Here is a 22,305-nt window from a genome sequence, read left to right on the forward strand (position 1 = left end):
GTCTTCATTTGAGCGGCAATTGCTGAGGTGCAATTTCCATCATTTCATATTAATGTAGGATAATAGACACACATTAAATGTAATATTTTATGTTTGAAGACTAATTTCTTTTGTCTTGCTCTCAAATAATTCCTCCTAGGGTAAAGTTGTCATCACATTTGTACAATAGTACAACATTGCTAATGCATAAAAAATAAATCCGTTGTTTTCATTCCAGTAATGGTCTTAAATATACTGTGAAAGCATCAAACCATAGGCATAGTTTTGTGAATGGAATCAAATCGTCAAATTGTTTCATCCCTACAAAAAAAATTCACACCAAATTACATGAAATCCTTTGCCTTTTGTGTTTATAGCTTCTGTAGAGCAAGAAGGATTATTAAGGAGTGTTACACATGAGTAGCTCTTTTTAATACGAATAAGAACTACATAGCCAGCTCCCATCCTGATTTTCAAAGTTACATGTGAACACCCAATAACATGACATTCTTTAGCCCGTTCACCCACTGTCCCTCCCCCTTTGAGCCCTTAAGGCAAGAAGGATTTGAGTGGCAGTTGGTCATTTCCTGTTAAGCAATAAGCTTTAGGCTAGAATGAAAGCCTACCCACAATACACCTCTTTCCTTTTTACCACTCCTCTGTTAACCGTTAGTTAGTCAAGGTCTGTGAGATGGGCAAGGCTACGTATGACCGCGCATGTGTGTGTTGTGTATTTAAAACGCACACACACACACACACACACACACACACACACACTTTCTCTCTCACCTGGCTGTGGTTGGCGGACTGGCTGGGCTGCTCCGTGGTGTGTCTGCTGGGATGCAGGTTGTGTGTGTTGGTCTGCGAGGAGTCTGTGTGGGTCTGTAAGGAGTGTGTGTTGGTCTGCGAGGAGTGTGTGCCCAGCTCGGAGCTCCTCTGCAGGTGTTCGGCCGTCAGCTGCTTCTCCTGCACCTCCAGGTCAGCTAACGTGTGCTGCAACTCCTGCAAGCGCTGCTGATCACGCTGCCTCAAGAGCTCCAGCTCCAGCTAACACACACACACAGAAACACAGAAACACAGGATGAAGACATCATGCCACATACATTCTACGCCATAAAACTGCTCTAGATTCTCAGGGCTCTCATTACTTTTTTTTCTCCAACTGAAATAAATAAATCAATCAATCAATCAATCAATCACAGCATATAACAGCAATAACAGAGAAAGAGAGAGAAACACACACACACACACCAGTTTCTGGCTGTTCCTGTCGTGGCGTCGCTCTCTCTCGGCCTGCTCCTGCCGGTCCCTGCTCCTCTGGCGCTCCCACTGCTCGTCCCTCTGCTTCTCGCTCTCCTTCAGCGCGCTCACCTTCGCCCGCAGCGCCTCCAGCTCCTGCTGCAGCGCCCGCGCCCGGCCACGCTCCTCCTGCAGGCTCACGCTCACCTCCTCGCGCTGCGCCTGCAGCTGCTGCAGCTCCTCGCGCAGACGCACACACTCCTCGCTGTCACGCTGCGGGGAGGTGAGACACACATATTCACATACAGATTTGCACCGGCAGGTTTCACATCGACACATGCAGTCTTCTTCATCTTCCTCCCTGACCAACACGTATTCATTTGAGTTTTAAAGCTAAACACACACACACACACACACACCTTCTCCAGCATGTTCGTCTGCTGCTCCTCCTCCACCCTCCTCTGGTGGCTGTGTGTTGCTGTAGCCGCTGCCAGCTGCTCCTCCAGCTGCTCCTGCCGGTCCCTCTCCTGCTGCAGCTGGGCACGCAGCTCTGCAATGAAGGCGCGGTCGTGCGCAGTCGCCGCCTCCTGTCTGAGCGCCTCCTCCTCCAGGCGCCGGGCGTGCTCATGGCTCTGCCTCGCCAGTGCCTCCGAGAGGCCGTTGGCACGCCCGCGCTCCTCCTGCACGGCCTGCTGGGTGCGCTGGCGCTCCTGGGCCAGCAGGGCCTCGCAGCGGGAGCGCTCAATGCGCAGCTCCCCCCGCAGGTTGGAGACAGCGGCGCGCTCCTGCTCCAGGCCGGCACCGAGCTGGGCCAGCCGAGAGGACTGCTCCTCTATGGTGGAGCGCAGAGACTGGGACATCGACTGAAAGAGAGAGAGAGAGAGAATGAGCGAGTGTCACACATATCAGCAGGTCACAATGGACCAATCATCAAGTTCTGTGCCAGTGTGTGAATGTGTTTCTGGGTCCTTGTGCATGTGTATGTGTGTGGTGTGTGATGTGTGAGTGTGTGGTGGGCACCTGCTGCTGTAGTTGTTCCTGTAGCTCGTGGGCTCTGGCCTGCTCTCGGCTCACAGCCTCCTCCTCAGTCGCCAACTTCAGCCTGAAACACAAACACACGTTAAAATTGGACACATCATGTTTGGCATTATGGAGGTATTAAATACTTTTTTGTATTAGTTTTTGGAGCACTTGATAAATTCATATGTAATGAATGTGTTAACAGTGTGTTTTGTGCGTGTATAGAAACTGTGTGTATGTGTGAAAGTGTATATAGATATATGTATATGTATGTATATAGCTGTGTGTGTGTGTGTGTGTGTGTGTGTGTGTGTGTGTGTGTGTGTGTGTGTACCTGAGCTGCTCCTGACTCTTGGTGGCGCTGTGGAGCTGCAGGCTGGTCTCCTCCAAGTCGGCCCTCAGCTGCGATGTCACTTCCTGTTCGTGCTGCAGCTGCCTGCGCTGCTGCTCGTCCTGACTCTGCTCCTGCTGCAGCCGACTGCGCAGGTCATCACACAGCGTCTGCCTCTGCTGCAGCTGCACCTCCAGCTGTTCCACTACACACATGCGCACACACACAACGTCATGTCTTGCTCAAATATTTCTATCGATCAAGGGAAAAAACAAGGCAAGTTACCATGGCTACACACTTGAAGGAACAGGAAAAGCAAACACTGGTAACCAGAACAGTGGCAGAGGGAGGAGAGAGGGACATAGACAGACAAAGGAAGTACGAGTTCCTATTTAGTGTGTGTGTGTGTGTCGGGGTGCAATTCTCTGTCTCTGCTCCTCACCTTGCTTGCGCAGGTTCTGCTGGCGCTGCATTCCCTCCTCCTGTGCTGCAGTGAGTGTGGCATGCAGCTGCTGCAGCCGCTCCTGGCTCTGCCTGCTGCACATCTGCAGCTGCGCCTGCAGCCTCTGCACCTCTAACTGCAGGCTGTTCCGGTCGGCGCCCAGCAGCTGCTCCAGGGAACGCTTCTGCTGCTCCTCCTGAATGAGAGAGGAGGGGGGAGAGGGAGAAATGGATGTGTAGAACCATAGAGATGTAGAACCATATAGCAAGAAGGCAGGTGTAGAAATGAACACAATTTACCTATGTGTACCTATATTGATGCAAATAGGGGAAGGGAAATTAAGTGGAATTGAAAGAAAATCAGAAATGTATGTCTTCATGTAGAGTCATTTTGTGAAGGGGCTCTCCAAGGGCTGTCTGCTGGGCTGCCGTGTGTGTGTGTGTGTGTGTGTGTGTGTGTGTGTGTGTGTGTCACCTGTTTGCTGAGCAGCTTTTCCATGTGGCTGATAAGCGGTGTGTGGTCGTGAGGTGTGTGTGAGAGCAACGCCTGCAGCTCTGTGTGCAGCCACACCCTCTCGCCATCAAACACACTCCTCACCGCCTGCAGAAGCTCTTGCCGCCAGTCAGCATCACTGCCAGTCGTCTGCAAACACACACACAGGTCACACACTGCACATAAGTAACAGCCACACAGAAATTCTCTTTGTGAATAGGGTCTGGCCTCTGTCCACAGGGAATCATTTCCAGTCGTTGACCGCTATGGGATTGCTATACTTCCTACTTAGGCACTAACAGTGCAAGCTGATGTATTAGGATTTTCCCAAAGCCCGTTGGCAGCAAGGCAACTATGTCTTTGATCCCCTCGATGAATAATTTTAGACATAATCGTGTGTGTACAATTTTGCCATCATTATTGCTCATCTGGTTGCCACTCGCCTTGGGCTCCCGGTCAGCCATTCTGCAGAGCAGCTCTCTGAGTGACAGCACAGTCTCCTGCAAGGCCCGCCTCTCCTGCTGCCACGACGGTGGTGGGGACGAATCAGAGGCCGTCTGGCCCGATGGGACGGGGCGTCGGGAGAGGGATAGCACTCGGCAGCTCTCCTGATACACTCTCTTCAGCAGCGTCTGCCATCACACACACACGGTTTATAATACACCAATAACAATAGGCTATAATGATAAGAGCAAGGAACTGCGTCGTGCACAAGACTTATGCTGGAGCATTTCAAAGACAAACCAGACACAGCACTATAAATGAGCCGTGGCCAAAGTGTTCCATATTCCTTCAGTCAGTCAGATTTAGCTCTGAAAATATCCAAAAGGTAGGTGTGTGTGTGTGTGTGTGTGTGTGTTACCTGTAGTTCAGGTGAAAGCAGCTCATCACTATGGTACATGCTTCCTGCTGCGCTGTCAGCATTGTCAGCCGGGGCGATGCCACGGTAACGCAGGTAATCCACAAAATGGGCATCCAGACGCTCCGTGTTTTCCAGCTCCAATTTAAGACGAGCGCCCAGGTCTGAGCTCACATCTACACACACAAACACACGCAGTGTTAAAAAAGTAGTCTGAAGAATACACAAGGTATCCAGAAATAGTGACGATGTCCAAGTGAACAGCAGGGTTGATCTTGAACACAACCACCGTGAGAGTCTCTGACTTGGGTCCAGTCTAATATCTGAGACGTGCTACTCACTGCTGCCGTAGCCGTCGCTGACCCACTCTGGGGCGGAGCCTGGGGACGTGGAGCGCATGGAGGAGGTCAGGTCCAGATGGTCCATCTACAACACAGAAGTACAAGGTAAAGGTCCAGTATTGAGCAGATGCAGGCATCCTTCAGGGACCAGGAATTGAACCAGAGTTGACCGATTAGAAGGCGGCTACGCTTACCACTGCACCACAAATAAGAGCGTATAGTTACCTATAATACACCCAACAAAACACATACCCTTTAGACGAAACTAAATTATGCCATTGCAAGGGGCACACCAGCCTCTTAAAGCAGAATAAAAACTGAGTACTATTCCACAGATCTTGCATTTAGGGCACATTTCAACACCAACCAATACCATAAGCCAGCCATCTGCAGTCCTTTTTTTCTATAGCAACCACTAGAATCATCATAAGTGCCACAAAACAGAAGTCTTGAATTAACATTGAAACACTTATCTACAACACACTGCCACTGGCAAGAGTTCGAGCCAGTCACACAGGTGTTTGTGTGTGTGTGTGTGTGTGTGGTCTCTGCCCCCTCACCTTGTCTGCGTCGAGCGAGTCAAGCATGGAGAGGTTGTCTGAGGCGCAGAGCGAGGTGGGCGAGCGGATGCTGCCGCTGCTGCTGCTGGCCGTCCGCCGCTCGGGCTCCGTGTCGGGCTGCGGGGGCATGCTGATGGAGCGCGAGGGCGAGGAGTGGGTCGAGCCGCCGCCGCCGCCTCTGCCGCGGTGGTGCAGCAGGTCCAGCCGCCGCTCCGGCTGCAGGCCGCTGAGCTCCGACAGGTGGGAGATGGTGTGGAGGTGGACGGCCCCGCGCTCATCCATGCTGGCGTCTGGCCGGCGGAGCACCTCCGGCGAGCAAAGGGAGGAGGCGCCGACGGAGGAGACGAAGCTGGGACCGTGGAGGTGGTGGTGGTGGTGAGGGTGGGTGTGACGGATGGGGGAGGTGGTGGAGGAGACGAGCTGGGGAGGTGGCGGCGCAGGGGGGCTGCAGCGTTGACGGAGCTGCTCGAGCTCACGCTGCTGGTAGGCCAACTCCTCCTCCTGCACAGCCAGGTCCTCCTGTAAGCCCCGCAGCTCAGCCTTCAGACGAGAGTTGTGCACCTCAAGGTCCGCTAAGGCACGGTCTTTAGTCTGACAGGAGAGAGGAAAGACACAGTGAGGAAAGACAAGAAGGAGAACGTTGAAGATGGTCATCTGTGCTTAACTCAACATCCTTAAGTAAAGCCTTAAGTAAACAGCGCCATTTTGGATTCTCTATAGTTCTCCTTTGTAGAATACCCTCTCAGAATACATGCCTATACAATAAGCCAATGATCACACTGTAGACATGGCCCAAACACACCCCTTTTCATATACATGTAGACATTTGTGCGGTCATGTCCATGTAAACACACACACACACACACACACCTGTCCTTCCTCCTGTAGTTTCTCTGCACGCTCAGTGCTAGAGCTAAGCCCCTCCTTCACAGTCGCAAGCTCCACCCTCAGGGCATCATGCTCCGCCCTCAGCTGGTTGAACTGGCGCTCTCGTTCCCTCAGGGCTGCGTCCGCTTTCGCCAGCGTCTCCTCGGCGCACGTCTGCGGAGAAAACAACAGCTCTGGGATCAGTTTCAGGGCACCTCATACAGTCTCTACAGACACCCGACACTGGGAGAACTGTTTCAGAATCAGAAGTTAAGAATATCTGCCACTCCTAACAGTTATTGTTATTCTCAGTACTGTCTCCTCTGAACAAGCTTTTAATAATAGCAACGGTGTCTACAGTACTGGTCCAGAAGACTCTGAAATGGGTCGCTTCTAAGCTCATCCGTGTATTTTTAGTTCAGGTCAGGCCTTTTCCGTGCAGAAAAAAAAAAGGACAGGAGACCTGCTAAAGCCTCTACAGATACGTTGGAGCAATGCTCTAATTAGAAGCAGCTCTGCTGGAGTGTTTGAGCTATTTCACTCCTTCATCTGACATTTGCCACGCTCCTGCGCTGGAAACTAAAATAAACCTCCTTCAATCCTCACATCAAGGCCCCAAAGAAAGTCCAAGAAAGTTGAGGAGGAACGTAGCAAAACAAACCGAAAGTCAGAAGTTTGCAAAGTACAAACTTGAGCTGTTCCTCTTCAAGTAGTTTTGTTCCTGTGTGAGTCAGACTCAAAATGTTTGCCAGCTCACTGACGACTGCTCTAACCACGCCTTCTACTCTATCAGGGTTTTTTTCTCACTTCCTCCCTCTCTTCTCCTCTCTTCCTTCTCTTCGGTCTGCCGGGCATTTCTTTGTGGGAAATGCTGTGTGCTGCCGTCTGCAGGCAATTACACCACAGCTGGTTAAGCAGAGAACACAGCGGGCAGCTGGCCTCACAGCTGAGTTATAACACACTTAAGGACAGACACAGAGAACAGTATGCCTTCTCTGGTCTAGGTAGGTAAATAAATACATAAATAAAATAAATGAATGTAACATTAATAAAATAAAATGAAATAAATTAAAGGCATGCAGTAAATGGGCTTCAGCATGAGCATGTCAAAGGGCTACAAACTCAAAAAGGCGTCATAGCTCGTCAAGATGAATATGAGGCGTCTCTCACCAGCACTTCTTTCTGGGTGTCCTCATTCTGGCTCACCCTGTCCTCCAGCTGATCACTCAGTTCCTCAACCAGGCAGCTCTTCGACATCACTTCCTCTTTGAGATTCTCTATTTCCTCCTGGAGCCGGCCCTCGCGCTGTCTCAGAGCCTGCCGCTCCACGTGCAGCTCCCTTTTCCCCATCTCCAAGGTGACTGCTTTTGCCCTTGCCTCCTGGACCTGTTCCTCCAGCTCAGCGACCTTTGCCCTCAGCGTCTCAGTGGTGGTCCTAGTCTCCTCCTCGCTCCTCTGGAGCTCTAGCACAAGGTCCTCCAGCTCCTTCTTCTCCTTCAGGGAGCTCACCTCCTGGGTTTGACCTCGCCGCTGCTGGGCCTCTACTCCCACATTCTCCAGCTCCCTCAGGGCCTCGTCCCTCCTCTCCTCCGCCTCCTTCATCCGGACCTCCATCTCCGCCAGGGTGGCCTTGCACTCCCTCTCCCCGTCTTCCAGCTCCCTCGATCGGGCCTCCAGCTGCTCCACCTGGGCCTCCCTCTCCTCTAGCAGTCCACTGAGCTCCTTGGCCTCCGACTGGTGCTTTGCCAGCCTCTCTCGCTCCTCCTTCAGGCTTGCTCCGAGAGTCTTCACCTGCAGCGCGTACTCCTCCTCTTGGGTGAGGAGCAGCCTCTGGAGCGCCTCCTTCTCGGCGGCCGCCTCTTCCAGCTCCTGCCGCAGCTTCCGGAGCCGCTGGCGCGACAGCTGCAGGCTGTGGCTGGTCAGCTCGTGGCACAGGCTCTCCTCCTGGCCCAGGGCCTGGGCGCGGCCGTGGGGCCCGGCGTTCCAGGAGAAGTCGGTGGACTCGGGGCTAGCGGCGGTGCCGCCGCTCTCGGCCTCGCTCTCGACCTGCGGGTCGCTGAGCTCGTGGGCGTTGGGGGCCAGCTGCGCCAGCTCGGCCTGCAGCCGCTGGATGACCTCGTGCAGCTGCTCCACCTCCTGCTCCTGGGACTCGCGCACGCGCTGCTGGTCGCCGCGGAGACGCTCCACCTGCACCTGCAGCTCTTCGATCTCCGCCTGCTTCTCTTCCACTTCCTGCAGGGGGGCGTTAATGGCCACAACATCAGACATGTGTTCCACTCATCGAGGACGATATGTGCAGTGCAATACATTACCATACACAGTAATCTTCAAATTATGTCTCATTTCAGGGGACAAGTTCTTGTCTTCCTGTTCTATATTCACTGAAGTTTCTCCTCCTCACTACTGCAGTTACTTGATAGCCTTGTATCAAAAATAATCTGGTCAAATATGTATTAAACATATACAAACAAGGTATAAAATGTTAAGAAATGTTAGGTCCACAATCCTAATGCAGGCTGAGCCAAATACATTGCAACATCAAATGAATGGTTACTTCCACTTAATCTTCTACTTCTACTCAACCCAATGAGGCAAACATGCTCATACTGTAGCGGACACACACGGGTCTCTCAGCACATGCGTCAGACATTCAGCAGATGAAGCACCCAGCATGATGCCCGGGGTCTCACCCTGTTGTCTCTGGTCAGCTCCACCTCCTGCTGCAGGCGGAGCAGCTGCTGGTTGAGGTGGTCGATCTCCTGGTTCTTCTCCTCCAGGAGGGCGGCGGGGAGCTGCAGTGCCTCCTGCTGCTCCTCCTCCTGCTCCTCCTGTCGTCGGCGCAGATCGCTCACCGTGTCCTGAACATCAGAGAAAACAAATAAAAACGTATTATGATTAATGTAAATACATATAACACATCATATACAAATCATGAAATCTTAGTCAGGGCTTAGAGAGGGCCACCTGTTGCTAGTCCTCCTGGCACGTGCGCACACACACACACCCAAACACACACCTGTAGTTCAGTGAAGGCGTCCTGCAGCTGCTCCTCTTGGGCCTGGTGCTCTCTGGTGTGGAGCTCCAGCTGCAGGCTGAGCTGCTGCACATCCTCCTGCCTGAGCTCCAGCTCTGCCTGGACGTCCTCCACACGCGCAAGCAGGTCCTCCACCTGACACACACATTTAGAAAATACAAATGTTGTACATTACATAGAGACACAGCGACAAACAGAAAATGAAAATGGCATTCATTGGTTAATTCAAGACATCTGAATGACTTGTCTAAACGACATTTCAAAAGTCGGGATAAGGGCTTGCATTTCCTGACCACTAGATGGCACAAGAAGTCTACACTACACAGCAACTCACTGTCCCTCTGTACCAGTTGCATACTGAACATTGACTGTACGAGCTTTGTTACTTTTTTTTAACTATACATTAGTGATGTCTCATGAACAAATGACTAAATGCACTACAAGTTTATTTGTAGTACTTAAATAGTTTTGTAATGCTAACTGTGCAACTGAACAGAGATGCTTGTCTACAACTGAGATGCAAAAGATGGGTGTAGGAAAATTTGACTTGAAAATCAATCCATTCTCTACATAAATACACACCTGCTGGTCTTTGTCCTGTAGCTCCTGTATGGCGGTGTCAAGTTCCTGCCGGAGGCCGTGCTCAATGGTGTTCTCGGGCAGCCGGTGCTTGGTCTCGTCCAGCTTGGACTGCAGGGCCGAGATCTGCAGCTTGTTGCCGTACTGTTGCTGCTGCAGGGCCTCCTTGTCCTGGGAGAGAACACACACAAACACACAGGGTTTTACCTCAAAGCAAAGCAAAGCAAAAAAAAAAAAAAAAAAAAACACAAACACACACACACACACACACACAGGGTTTTACCTCAAAGCAAAGCAAAAACACACACACACACACACACACACACACACACACACACACACACACACACACAGGGTTTACCTCAAAGCAAGCACAACCACACACTTAAAGCCTGTTTTTGCAGTATGTTATTGGTAGATGGAAGAATCTACGGTAGTCTCTTATTACATATCTTATAACAAGTCCTCTCCTTTCTTCCGCTATCCTTGATGAAAAAAATATTCACATCACAGAGAACAGTCATGCCACTGAAGTTTAGTTTGAGTTGGTTTTCCACAGTGGTGAGAGATAGATAGATAGATAGATAGATAGAGAGAGCGAGAGAGATGGAGCAAGTGCGTCATCAGCAGCAGAGAGAAGGTCAGAGAGAGCAGAGACGTGACGGATTCTGTGTGTGGGTGGGACACTTCAGGCTACTCTTGCCTGGCCTAGAAACAGGTACGCACCCAGCGCCTACTCAGCACAGAGCTGTATGCCACTGTGTGGGAGGGGGCACTTTTTGCCCCTTTTAACAGGTATTTTTGGACATCATGGGCTGTTCTCAGCTCTCTGCAATTCCCACTTCTGCTGTGTGTGCGTGTGTGCGTGTGTGCGTGTGTGTGCACACGTGTATATACCTGCTTATGGACACATCTCGTACTTTTGCAGGAGTAGTTTTAAGTTTTGTGTGAAGGAGTACTTTCAGGAGTTTTACTGCTCACAAGGGTATACAGCCTGTTACATATAACCCAACTTTACATATATATTTGCGCAGGCATTTGTGTGTGTGTGTGTGTGTGTGTACACATGTGTTAGTCTCTCTCGGCACCTGTATGAGGTCCTGCTGGTTCTTGCGGGCCCTCTGCAGCTCCTGCTCCAGCTGTGTGAGGGCGCGGCTGGTGTCGGTGCTGGACAGCAGGGCCTGCTCCAGCTCGCGGATGCGGCCAGTCAGCTTGTCGATCTCCTCGTTGCGCTCGTCCACATCGCACTGGGCCTGCTCCTTGGCCAGCTGCAGGATGCCGAACTCCTCGATCTTATCTTTGATGAGGGCCTGCAGGCTCTCCACCTGAGAAGACACACGACACCATGTTGTTTACAGGCCACTTTCAAAGTCGTCATTTATATTCTTATGCAGCTTTGGAAACGTCAAATTTTCTAAATTATTATACATGAAATTCTAGTTGAGAAAAAAAAAAAGTTGAATAAAAATTATAATGCACAAGGCCAAACTGTGATTCCAAAGCTGCATAAAGGTGGTATCAGTTTCAGACGCAACGACACAAATACTGTGGACTACAAGCCATGCTGTGGGACAACAACACTAACATGCTACGGGAAGCTACAGGTCACTAGAACTCTACAGAGTTAATACCCAGACGAGACAGACATGACTACGAGAGAGCGAGAGACACACAGCAGCCAAGGTTAGACAAGCCACTCATTATTACAATAGATCAGAACGAGTTTCTGTGTGTGTGTGTGTGTGTGTGTGTGTGTGTGTGTGTGTGTGTGTCTCAGACCAGGAGGGACAGACACTACAGCAAAGGGTCATGCAGAAGCGTAGAGCGGAGCGAGAGAGTAGGCTTAAGTGGGTATATACCATACCTGAGCAACCAACTCCTCTATCTACATCATTCGGTTAAGGGAGGGGAGAGAGACATCACAAACAAAACATCTTAGACATAGAGGCATCAATACCAAGCAGGAAGGGGCAAAACATCTGGGAACAATCCAAAAACCAAGCAAATAACAGCAAAGTATATTGGACAAATTTGCAAAACCAAGCAAACAGCAAAGTATATTGGACAAATGTGCAAAACCAGGTAAAACGGGGTAAAACATCTTGGACAGCAAGCATGAGCATATCATGGTTTGACCATTTTGTGTTAATAATCAAGTTTCATTCATAGCATTGATCAACATGCCTTCATGACTACAGTCCACAAACCAATATCTGCCAATCCAGCTAGGTTAACAGAAACAGTCCTGTGTGTGTGTGTGTGTGTGTGTGTGTACATAGAGTGTGACCCTTACTCTTTGGCCCTTTTTGCCTGTGGTACTGTGCCCTTTGGTTGGCAGCTTGAGCTGGGCCTCCAGGTTCTTGATCTCCTGCTGAAACTCATCCCTCTCATGCTCTCGCTCCACTGCTTGTTCCTACATTACAACACATTTTAATTTTTTTTTTTAGATCAAGTAATCGTTAGATCACAAAATTACCATATTACAATCTTAGTTTAAAATCATACAACATAACCAAGAACAATAGGATAATTTACTTGGTAAATATAGCATATTGTTTATTTGTGTGTGTGTGTGTGTGTGTGTGTGTGTGTGTGTGTGTGTGTGTGTGTGTGTGTGTGTGTGTGTGTGTGTGTGTGTGTGTGTACTGACGTCCATGAACTGGCGGTGGTGTTTGAGCTGTTTCTCCAGGGCGTGGATGTGCTGCTGCAGGTCTTCCGTCTGGGCTCGATGCTGCTGCTCCTGCTCTGTGTCGCGGCTCTCCTGCTCCTCCAGCGTGACCTCCAGCAGGCGCAGACGTGACGCCAGACCACCACGGTCCTTCTCCGCCTGCCGCTGCACGTCCAGGCGCTCCTGCGCCAGACGCTGAGTCTCCTCCAGCAGACCTGGAAGATGCCCATGGCAGGCTGGTTAGGGGTCAGACGCACATCACAGTCACATCACATTATGGTGAAAAGTAGGGCTCTGGAAAATAGTCTTTGCGTTGAAGCATCGCGAGGCTAACGTTGAAATATTAGGTGATGATGCTGGAATAGAAAATAATGACTTTGCTGGATCAATAGTATTTGTATGAAAACAATCTTCATAGCCAGCCTAATTAATTTAAACTCATTCAAACCCGTTTCTCTGCGCTATGCCGTTCTAATAATGAATTAAATATTTTAATTAAAGTTTACACTGCCAATAGTAACCATGTTTAAGGTTACTTATTCCTTTAGGGTTGGCTTAGGCTAGGGACGCTAGCTAAGAACAGTCCACATAAACAAATCATTCCATCACGTCCGCCATAACTTGTCATTCACTGATATCTAACAGATACTGGCTATACATACATGGACACAATCCATTGGGTCTTGCTATGCTTGCCAGGTACAATTACACGTTAGTTTGACCATATTTTATCGCTATTGCGCAGTCATCATACCCTTGAATGCACACATAGCTGAAATATAGCTCTCCTACTTAGCTTAACACTGTTCTTTCAATAGGATGTATTTACCACAGATAGGCCTAGTTTACATTTGTGTTAATTCTATTTTGTGGTATGGATTATCATATTTGATCCTATAAGAGCCAGCTGTTTAAGTTATATTTGTGGTATATAGGACAGTAACAAAATTATCCTGTATCCTGTTTGAAAAAGAGGACAGGTTTTTTTTATGTAATGAGTCTTTCTGCTGTTTAATAAAACATTTAAAAGGGAAAATAAGAGAGTTCAAACTAAAAGTTTGTTTAGGAACAAAGTTCAGAGCTCTGTCAATGGATGGTGTGCAGCATGTGCGTTCAGTTGCTCAGTACAATGCACACAGAAACACACACCTTCAGGCAATTACACAGACGACAAAGTCAAAGGGCACTGCACACAGAGATGCATGCAAGCAAACTCCACACACTCCAGGAGCAACATAAGAGCTGATGTTTGCCCACAGAGGGCCTCATACACCCCCACTCACTTCAAAAGGGCTTTTATGGAGCACAGGGACTTGTGAAACCAGATCACCACACACAACACACACACACACACAAGTTGGACTGCAAATCAAAATGAGGTTTGCCACTGCATTCAAACCAACTCAAACAAATCAAGTTGGATTCTTGAAAGAAACCATGACAGCATCTTCAATACAGGCAGTTAAAGTAAATGACAGCAATGTTAAGCTAATGGATATGAATACTGACGTGTCACTTCAAGCCCAGAACACACACACACACACACACACACACACACACACACACACACACACACACACACACACACACACAGCACAAACCTGGGTCCCCCACAGGGTCCTCCACACTGCCTACAGAGCAGGAGAACACACATCTCAGCATCCTCAATACTTCATATACCACGACAACAACATCTATTACAGTACATGACCACCTTATAACCACCACAATCACCACAACAGTAACCCCTAATGGACATGAAAAAACTGCATATGACTTCCCACACACACACACACACTTTTACTCAGGACAAAACATGACTAAACATTAGAATTCAACAGAACACCTCATGCACCAAATAACCACAGAATGCACCACGCAAAATGAAAATGATGCTCTGTCTGATCACCAGTGCCTTTCTGACATGCCCTACCCATTCCCCCTTTCCCCTAAGCCTTATTATGTTTACGTCTATTTAGTTGGCACATGCTTTAATGCTAAACATTTCTAGTACAGGAAACTCTAGCTGATCCATGGGAATACCTACTCCCCAACTTTCCTACAGTTCCCTCACTTTGCACCCCCTGTTCCCGTTCTCGTTCCCGTTCCCATTCCCATTCCGTGTTTCCCTGCTCGCTCGTCCCGCCTCACCCTTCTCGGCATCTCCAAGGCCGGCGCCGAGCGCGTCTCTCTGGCGGAGCAGCAGGGCGTGCTCCTCACTCAGCTGCTGCAGCCGCTCGCGCACCTCCTCCAGCTCCTGCACCAGGCGCTCCTCCCGCGTCTCCTTCTGCTGCATGCGCTCCTCCATGGAGGCCTTCTCACACACGTAGCCCTCCAGCAGGCCTGGGGGAGACCGAGAGGAGGTGGTGATTATCAAACCAGTGATGGTTGACACTTGGCAAAATGCGTCGTGAGTAAAGGACAACAACAAGCGCCATTTTTTTAAACCAGCAAGATTTACCAGATTTACCCAAGGCTAGTCACGGAATGAACACAAGAAAAATGCACCTTTATTACAAAATTCAACCGTCGACTCGACCTTGAGGTGATCCTAATGTTATCTAAAAAACGTGTCTGATGCCACGATCTAATATCAAAGTATTAGGCTACATCACTTGTAGGTCCGCAATGGTAACAGAAAGACTGAAAGGAGGTTGAGGTTAACACACACACATCCACAGTGGTGTGGTATTCTCTCTCCCTCTCTCACACACACACACACCAACAAAGACACCCACACACATAGTGCTCTAAACAGGTGGGGAGATTAGCACACACACACACACACACACACACACACACACACACCTAGAGTAGCAGTCGCTCACCCACACACACACACCTACAAAGACATTTAGACATGTGGCCTTTCAACAGGCATGTAGGAGACTGAGAAGGAGGGGAGATTAAAACACACATACAAATTCTACTTCAAACATAGATGCCTGAAGGCCAAAGGCTTCTATACACTGTCCAAGAGGAATTGAATTTGCAGTAGAATGGAATAACAAAAAGGACACTGCAGACACACACACACACACACACACACACACACACACACACCCACACCCACACCCACACCCACACCCACACCCACACCCACACCCCCCCCTTGGGGAGTTCTAGCTGTAGCTTGTGACAGGCCTCCTGTTCCAGCCGCACACAGAGAGCACTCACCCTCTGCCTTGTGCAGTTCCAGCTGGAGGTGGCTCTTCTGACCGGCCTCCTGGTCCATTTGCTCCAGGAGCTGATTATGCTGCAGCAGCAGCTGAGCAGTGTCCACAGTCGTGGTCTGACTGAAACGCTCCGTTTGCTCCAGCTAACACACAGACACAATATAACTTAAAATAATAACAATGATTTCAGATCAGTTAAAGCACTGTGTGCTTTTCTACGTTTTAAAACACCTGCTCAGCAAGTGCACAACATTTACATCACATTTAGTCATTTAGCAGGCGCTTTTATCCAAAGCGACGTACAAAGGCACAAAACCTTCACATGCCACACATTAACATTAATTTAGTGATCGTACTATTTCATTCCTTTTACTAGGCCATCATTGTGACAGCACAGAACCTTCCCCTTCCCAGTCTCAGTATACTGGCATTAGGGCCCACCCAGACTGCCAACGACAACAATCACTGTAAAATCTAAACCATGAAGAAGGATACCATTGGGCATCACTTTCAAAGCAACTGTCTGAACGGCAGAAACACTGACGGCCAGTATCCACTGAATCTTACAGGTGTCACATCTAAACACGAAGGACATTTCAGAGTAGTTATGTAGCGATATATAGCTATGTTGTTACTGTTCGACGGGCCTTAGGGTTCGGGCCCTCACCTGTTGTGTGGATTGGTCCACCAGGTCCAGAAGCTTGTCCACGGTGGAGCGCAGTCGGGCCCCGGCCCCCAGGAGCAACTCCTCCTGCTGAGGCTCCAGCTGCATCTCGGCCCCCACGAAGAGGCTCTCGCACAGCCGCTGGGACAGCTCCAGCCCCTCGTCACTCAGAGACCACAGGCTGCCGTCCGGACCGCACTCACTCTCCACCGCTGGCACAGAGGCTGGGGATATGACAGAGGGGCAGAGAGGGAGGGACAGAGAAAGAAGCGAAAAGCAAACTATTAAACCAAACTATGACATAAGCATGTTTTCATTCACCTACTGATTGTCTGTGTATAAAATATTTAATTATTTAATTAAACAAATTAATGAAACAGTAAGCTTTAGCCACCACCAGTATATGAGTGATCAACTATGGCCATCAGGCTGACCATTGCTTGCTTATAGTGGGAGGCACTGTGTGTGTTGGTGCGTGCGGGTGCGGGTGCGTGTGTGTGTGTGAGAATGTGATACATATGTGTAAGAGCATGTATGCACCCACCTGTCCCTGGTCCATCTCCGCTGCCTCCGTGTGTCCGTGAGGTGGTGTGCTCCAGCCCGCTGTCCGTCCCTGTACTGGGCATCCTGGCGGTCAAACACGCGCCCACCTTGCGGCTGATCAGCTCCTCCGTCGCCATGGCGCTCTTCAGCATCTCCAGCATCACGTGCTGCAGCCTCTCGTTGGCCTCGCCCAGGGCTTGCCTGGGAACGCCAGCAAACAGCATTAGGATTAAGGCAGAAATCCCAAGTTGGCCACATGAAATTCCATAATTACAAGCAAATTCCAAACAACCAGAGACTAGCCAACACAATACTCTCCTACTCTTTTAAAAAAAAAAATTAAAAAATTAAAAAAAAAAATACCAAATATGCCACAGGACATTTCATGATGGCAACAAATCCTCTGGAAACCTTATACTAAGGATATACGAGAGTTGAGGTGAGCGAGTTTTGGACTCCAGAATAGTCTCCCTATCTAAAGAGTCTGACGCAGGGGTCCCCTATGACCCATGGCTTAAGTATAGCCCGTGTTTAGAGTGGAGTCAGCCTGTGCCTGCAGCTCTACCTCTCTGCGGAAGTCTTCCACTCCTCTCCCACACGACCACGCAAGTCAATACTTCCTACACATGACGCGCTCCGATCGCTCTGATGCCCAAACGTGTTTGATGCTCCTGCCCACGATGCAGGTCCTGCAGGGCAGGCGGTATGCACCGTATGACCCTCTGAAACGCCAGCTTCCATGGCATTTACTACCTGATACTCTACACCCACAAGTTACTCAATAGACTTCCTCAGGGCTGAGACTGAAATACTACCGGATAGGGAACCAGAATACCCAGGTGTTGTAGCTGTAGTTGTAGGTGTTTAGGTGTTGTAGCAATGGCCCACCTTGCTAAACAATGTCTTTACACAGTCTACAACAAAAAGGTTTAAACCAGCAATGCTCAGCCTTTAACGTCTGATTACAGTGACTCAAGGGGGTTAACTCCATTTGAAAAACAGCTGATGTTGAGTTTAACAAAGCCCATCACACTCTTAATTCACTCCTCCATTTCTGTTGCCCCCACCAAGCAGACACAGCGTTAGGTACTGTAACTGGTTCATTCACAGCGACCTCTCACCTCTGTTGCTTGGCGTCGGTGAGGTCGTCGCGGAGCATGGTGACCAGGTTGTCTCCCTCCTGCCCCTCCCTCTCGCGGCGCTGCAGCAGGCCCTCCAGAGTAGACATCTCACTGCTCTTCCCCTGGAGCGCTCCCTGCAGGCCACTCACCTCACTGCGCAACTACAGAGACAGAGAGACAGAGAGACAGAGAGAGAGACAGAGAGAGAGAGAGAGAGAGAGAGAGAGAGAGAGAGAGAGAGAGAGAGAGAGAGACACAGAGAAACACACAAGTCAGTTACTCATTAAGAGAAGCGAGAAAATCAGCACAGTAATTAAACACCCACACCTGAAAGCACATTTAGGTCAGAAAGATGCAAACATAAGCATGTACACAAACACACACACACACAAAGAACAATCCAGGTCACACACACACAAACACACCTGAGGCCTTAGCAGGGCCGTGGCCAGAGAGAGAAACCCTGTCATCACACAAACTCAACTCCTTGACAGGCATAAATCCTCTGCTCCAAAATAAACTAATTATAAAACAGCAAAACAAGACTGCACCAGAACGATGACGAGCTCCGACTGATGCCCTCACATTCTAATGAGTTTGTCTTCCATAGCCTCAGCTAACCACCTCAGCCCTGAGACATCCACACAACACAACACAAGGCGAAGCTCTAGCTGTCCATAGGCTCCCATACACTGCCAGGGCTAAAGAAGTCTATGCGTTTCTGCGCCAACATGTCTACAAGCATTCCCATTCTGGCCCCAACTTCTGTGTGGGAGCAAAACAGAGACAGAGAGGTGGAAAGACAGAAAGAGAGAGAGGGAAAGGCAGAGAGAGAGAGATATTCTGATAGAAACAATCCACGGGTGGGGGAGAACAGAGCAAGGGAAGCAGATAGAGAGAAGACACAGGCAGTGAAAACAAAAAAGAAAAGAAAAAAAGGAGGGAGAGACTAAGCTGGAGGATGAGAGAGAAAGGGTAAATCAGAGAGAGTAATACCATGCTTGCCCCCAGAGCTGATCCTGCTGCCTGACTGCTAACAAGCACCTGGCCAACTGCCTCTCTTTCCCACTCTCTCACACACAAAGCTTTTTCCATGGAAACAAACACTTATGGGGGGGGGGGGGGGGGGGTTGTGTCTCCCTTCCCTTCCCACACACACACACCCCCCTCATAGAGTCCAACTGGTTCACTACACATTCACTAATCTAGAGGGGGAGCAGCTAAAATCTTAAGCTTAACAAAGCTGAAACCATGGCAACAAACTCACACCTCACACACTAACGCAAACACTCAGTAAGGCTTCACTTCCATCACTAGGGCCATGTGTGATGAGAGCAGAAACAAAAGACCTGTGCTGATATTACCCTCTACGTGCGCATCAACTTTACACAGCACACAAACAAGCCCAGAGGGAACAGCACAGATGCCTAATTCACTCACCTGGGACTGATCACGGGGACTACGAGGTGTGTGTGTGTGTGTGTGTGTGTGTGTGTGTGTGTGTGTGTGTGTGTGTGTGTGTGTGTGAGAGAGAGAGAGCGGGAGAGTGAGTGTGATGGAGGGATAACTAGAGCAGGCTAGCGAGACAGAAGGGGAGATGATTAACCTACACGGTCACAAGGCATCTCCAGTATGGCATTACAGAGAACACTACAGTCCAGCCAGCCTTAAAGCACAGAGCGGGTCCTGCAGTGCCCTAATATCCACACTCACAGGCCTGCCTGGCACCTCACAGCCATCTGTTACAAGATGTCGGGGGAGAGTCAGGGCCCTGCCTCCTATGCCAACCAGTTCACAGGCCCCTCACCGCCTAGCACTACCAGCTGACACAAACAATGACTGTACTGGATGAATTTGGAGACTGTGTCTGTGTCAAGTGTGTGTAGGACTGTGTGTGGGTGTTGATGTGAGTTCTCCAGGCAGAGCCGTTTACAGCCAGCAAATAGTACTCCTATCTGAACAGAGCATATGAATGTGACAGCATCTAATACAGTCCTCATACAGTATCAGAATGACTGCGTGTGCGTGTGTGTGTGTGTGTGTGAGATACCTGAGCCACCACGGTGTCCAGCTGCTGCAGCTGCACAGTGAGCTGGTCCATCTTGTCCTTGTAGCTCTGCTCCAGCTGCTGCTGCTCCTGCCTCAGCCGGCCCTCCTGCTCCTCCAGCACCTCCTCCCGCTCCCGGGTCAGCTCCCCTACAGCCTGCTTCCTCTCCTTCTCTTTCTCCTCGACTGCAGTCTCCCTCTCCCGCTCACTCTCCTCCTGTCAGGCCCAAACACATGGCACCATGGGAAATGTAGTCTACAGCAATCACCAGCACCGTCTCTAAATGACTAAATCAAAGGAATGACAAAACTGACAGTCCCTCTTATAGCGTCTCCCTCTCTTGTTCACATGGCTCAACACGTTGTCCCATATGTAGGATTATTATGTGTGTGCGTGTGGGGGGTGGGTTGGGCTCAACCCAGGGCGATAAAGCTCTCCCATGGGAAACGGCCAAACCGCGGCTAACTCTGCAAAGTGCATTCATTCACATTAGTTACGTGGAGCTTAGCCGCGACTCTTGTCACGGCAGCCACGCAGTCGGTTTCTGGACTCAAAGCCAACGTGCTCAAATGAGACAAAGAAAGGGAGGAAGGAAGATCAAAAAATATCAAAAAATAAAAACAGAGTGGGTCCCAGGAGGCATGGGCCGTAGAGAGAGGCGGATTAGAGGGGACCCAGTGATTAGAGCAGTGGGCCGCCTATGCTCCAGATGTTGGGAGCCAAAGCCTGTTAACCCCAATGTAATCTGCTGTCTGGATATGGGCGGGCCATAACGCACTCTAAACCAATAGGATGTTTATATGTTGAAATCCCACCCCCATGCCTTTTACCTTTAGCTGACTGATCCTCTGTTGAAGCAGCTCTTCCGACTGGCACTTGAAAAGCTCCGCATCTTCCACGAAGTGCAGGCGCTGCCTGGACGCCTCCTCTTCCAGCTCCCGACGCAAAGCCTCAAGCTCACGGGCAGATGCACCTTTCAGCTCCTGGGAAAGGAAGACCAAGACACACACACACAGACAAAGAAAATCGGAGCTTGATGAGCGGTAAATCTATAATGCTCAGATATTTCAGAGCTTTGAAACACCTCAGAGCGGCTTCACAATGGATTAAAAGATAAATCCCCAATCAGACTAAATGCCATTACAAAGGCAGAGGCACTCATACATTCAGCCACACACACACAAACACACAGAACGGTTTCTGAACATCATTAGCAATCACAGAAGCACACAGTCGCTGCCGTTGTTGGAAGCTTTACAAAGGTCACATAATTTGTAGCACAGTGTGAATACCAGCTGTAGTGAGTATGTGGCGCACGCACACACACACACACCTGTAGTTGCTGCTGGTGCTGGGCGCAGAGCGTGTTGAGCTGCTGCTGCAGCTGCTGCCTCTCGACGCTGCTCATGTCTCGGACCTCCAGCAGGGCGGCGCTGTGTTGCTGCTCCAGCTCCAGCACCTGCTGCTGCAGCGCCTCCAGAGATGAGCAGTGCCCTGCCTGGGCCTGGGACATTGCTGCCGTCAGCTCCGCCTGAACACACACACACGCAGAGACAAACAAACTCAGACACAGAAATGCATGCCCACAAACAAGTATACAAGATACAGGCCAGCTGCCACACACACAGACAATCAATAATGAACACAAAACACAGATAGAGTGTAAACATGCACAAACAAACATGTCACACACACACACCGTACCAGGTGGATCACATAATTGCCTGACTTAAAACTGCTGTAGAATCCCCTCAGCCGTAGATGTCAAACACGAAGGCTACCACAGAAAACACCAAACCACAGAACTAAACACTGAGGAACTAAAAGACTTCAGCTCTTTCAAATTTCTGCCCCTTTCTTGATGTCTCTCGCTCGCTCTCTCTCCCTCACACACAAGAGTTTTAGAAAAAAACATGAAAACATGACTTGCAACTTCCCCTGTGGAGGCAAAGTTCACGTTAATCCAGTCAAGAGGTTGTTGTCTGTCAAACACACACCTTACTTTAACTGTTACAGAGTCCACTTGAATACACACTTGGAAAACACTAACCCACCCTTAAAACCATTGAGAGGGCAGCTTCCAAACAGGTCACCGAGTTCCTGTCAAAGAACAATCTCCTCGATCCGAACCAGTCTGGATTCAAAAGCGGTCACTCCACCGAAACAGCCCTGTTGTCTGTAATGGAGGCCTTAAAAACAGCTAGAGCAGCAGCTCAATCCTCGGCTCTCGTCCTGCTTGACTTATCAGCTGCGTTTGATACAGTCAACCACCGCATCCTTCTGTCCATACTGTCAAGTATGGGCATTTCTGGCAATGCGCACTCCTGGTTTGAATCCTACCTC

The 22,305-nt window shown here is 49.6% G+C and overlaps 1 protein-coding gene across 3 annotated transcripts in view; it reads right to left on the reverse strand.

Moving 5' to 3' along the window:
- Positions 1-22,305, reverse strand: part of pcnt (pericentrin) — a 46,512-nt gene that overhangs the window by 5,307 nt on the left and 18,900 nt on the right. For 2 of the 3 annotated variants that reach the window (XM_031559076.2, XM_031559074.2), the window contains exons 20-47: positions 21,296-21,493; positions 20,793-20,945; positions 19,966-20,178; positions 17,916-18,076; positions 16,796-16,995; positions 16,255-16,475; positions 15,589-15,730; positions 14,563-14,754; positions 12,394-12,626; positions 12,037-12,156; positions 11,608-11,628; positions 10,832-11,068; positions 9,747-9,914; positions 9,147-9,299; positions 8,821-8,988; positions 7,301-8,362; positions 6,134-6,304; positions 5,264-5,854; positions 4,704-4,788; positions 4,366-4,538; positions 3,947-4,135; positions 3,486-3,653; positions 3,012-3,207; positions 2,573-2,774; positions 2,239-2,320; positions 1,638-2,081; positions 1,231-1,491; positions 769-1,026 (exon numbers count right to left, since the gene is read on the reverse strand). In XM_031559076.2, coding sequence (XP_031414936.1) covers positions 769-1,026; positions 1,231-1,491; positions 1,638-2,081; positions 2,239-2,320; positions 2,573-2,774; positions 3,012-3,207; positions 3,486-3,653; positions 3,947-4,135; positions 4,366-4,538; positions 4,704-4,788; positions 5,264-5,854; positions 6,134-6,304; positions 7,301-8,362; positions 8,821-8,988; positions 9,147-9,299; positions 9,747-9,914; positions 10,832-11,068; positions 11,608-11,628; positions 12,037-12,156; positions 12,394-12,626; positions 14,563-14,754; positions 15,589-15,730; positions 16,255-16,475; positions 16,796-16,995; positions 17,916-18,076; positions 19,966-20,178; positions 20,793-20,945; positions 21,296-21,493 — 6,462 coding nt within the window. The remainder of the gene's footprint in view (positions 1-768; positions 1,027-1,230; positions 1,492-1,637; positions 2,082-2,238; positions 2,321-2,572; positions 2,775-3,011; positions 3,208-3,485; positions 3,654-3,946; positions 4,136-4,365; positions 4,539-4,703; positions 4,789-5,263; positions 5,855-6,133; positions 6,305-7,300; positions 8,363-8,820; positions 8,989-9,146; positions 9,300-9,746; positions 9,915-10,831; positions 11,069-11,607; positions 11,629-12,036; positions 12,157-12,393; positions 12,627-14,562; positions 14,755-15,588; positions 15,731-16,254; positions 16,476-16,795; positions 16,996-17,915; positions 18,077-19,965; positions 20,179-20,792; positions 20,946-21,295; positions 21,494-22,305) is intronic. The other variant, XM_031559075.2, reaches the window with a different exon arrangement.

This window comes from Clupea harengus, chromosome 21 (genome assembly GCF_900700415.2).
Source record: "Clupea harengus chromosome 21, Ch_v2.0.2, whole genome shotgun sequence".
Taxonomy (NCBI): domain Eukaryota; kingdom Metazoa; phylum Chordata; class Actinopteri; order Clupeiformes; family Clupeidae; genus Clupea; species Clupea harengus.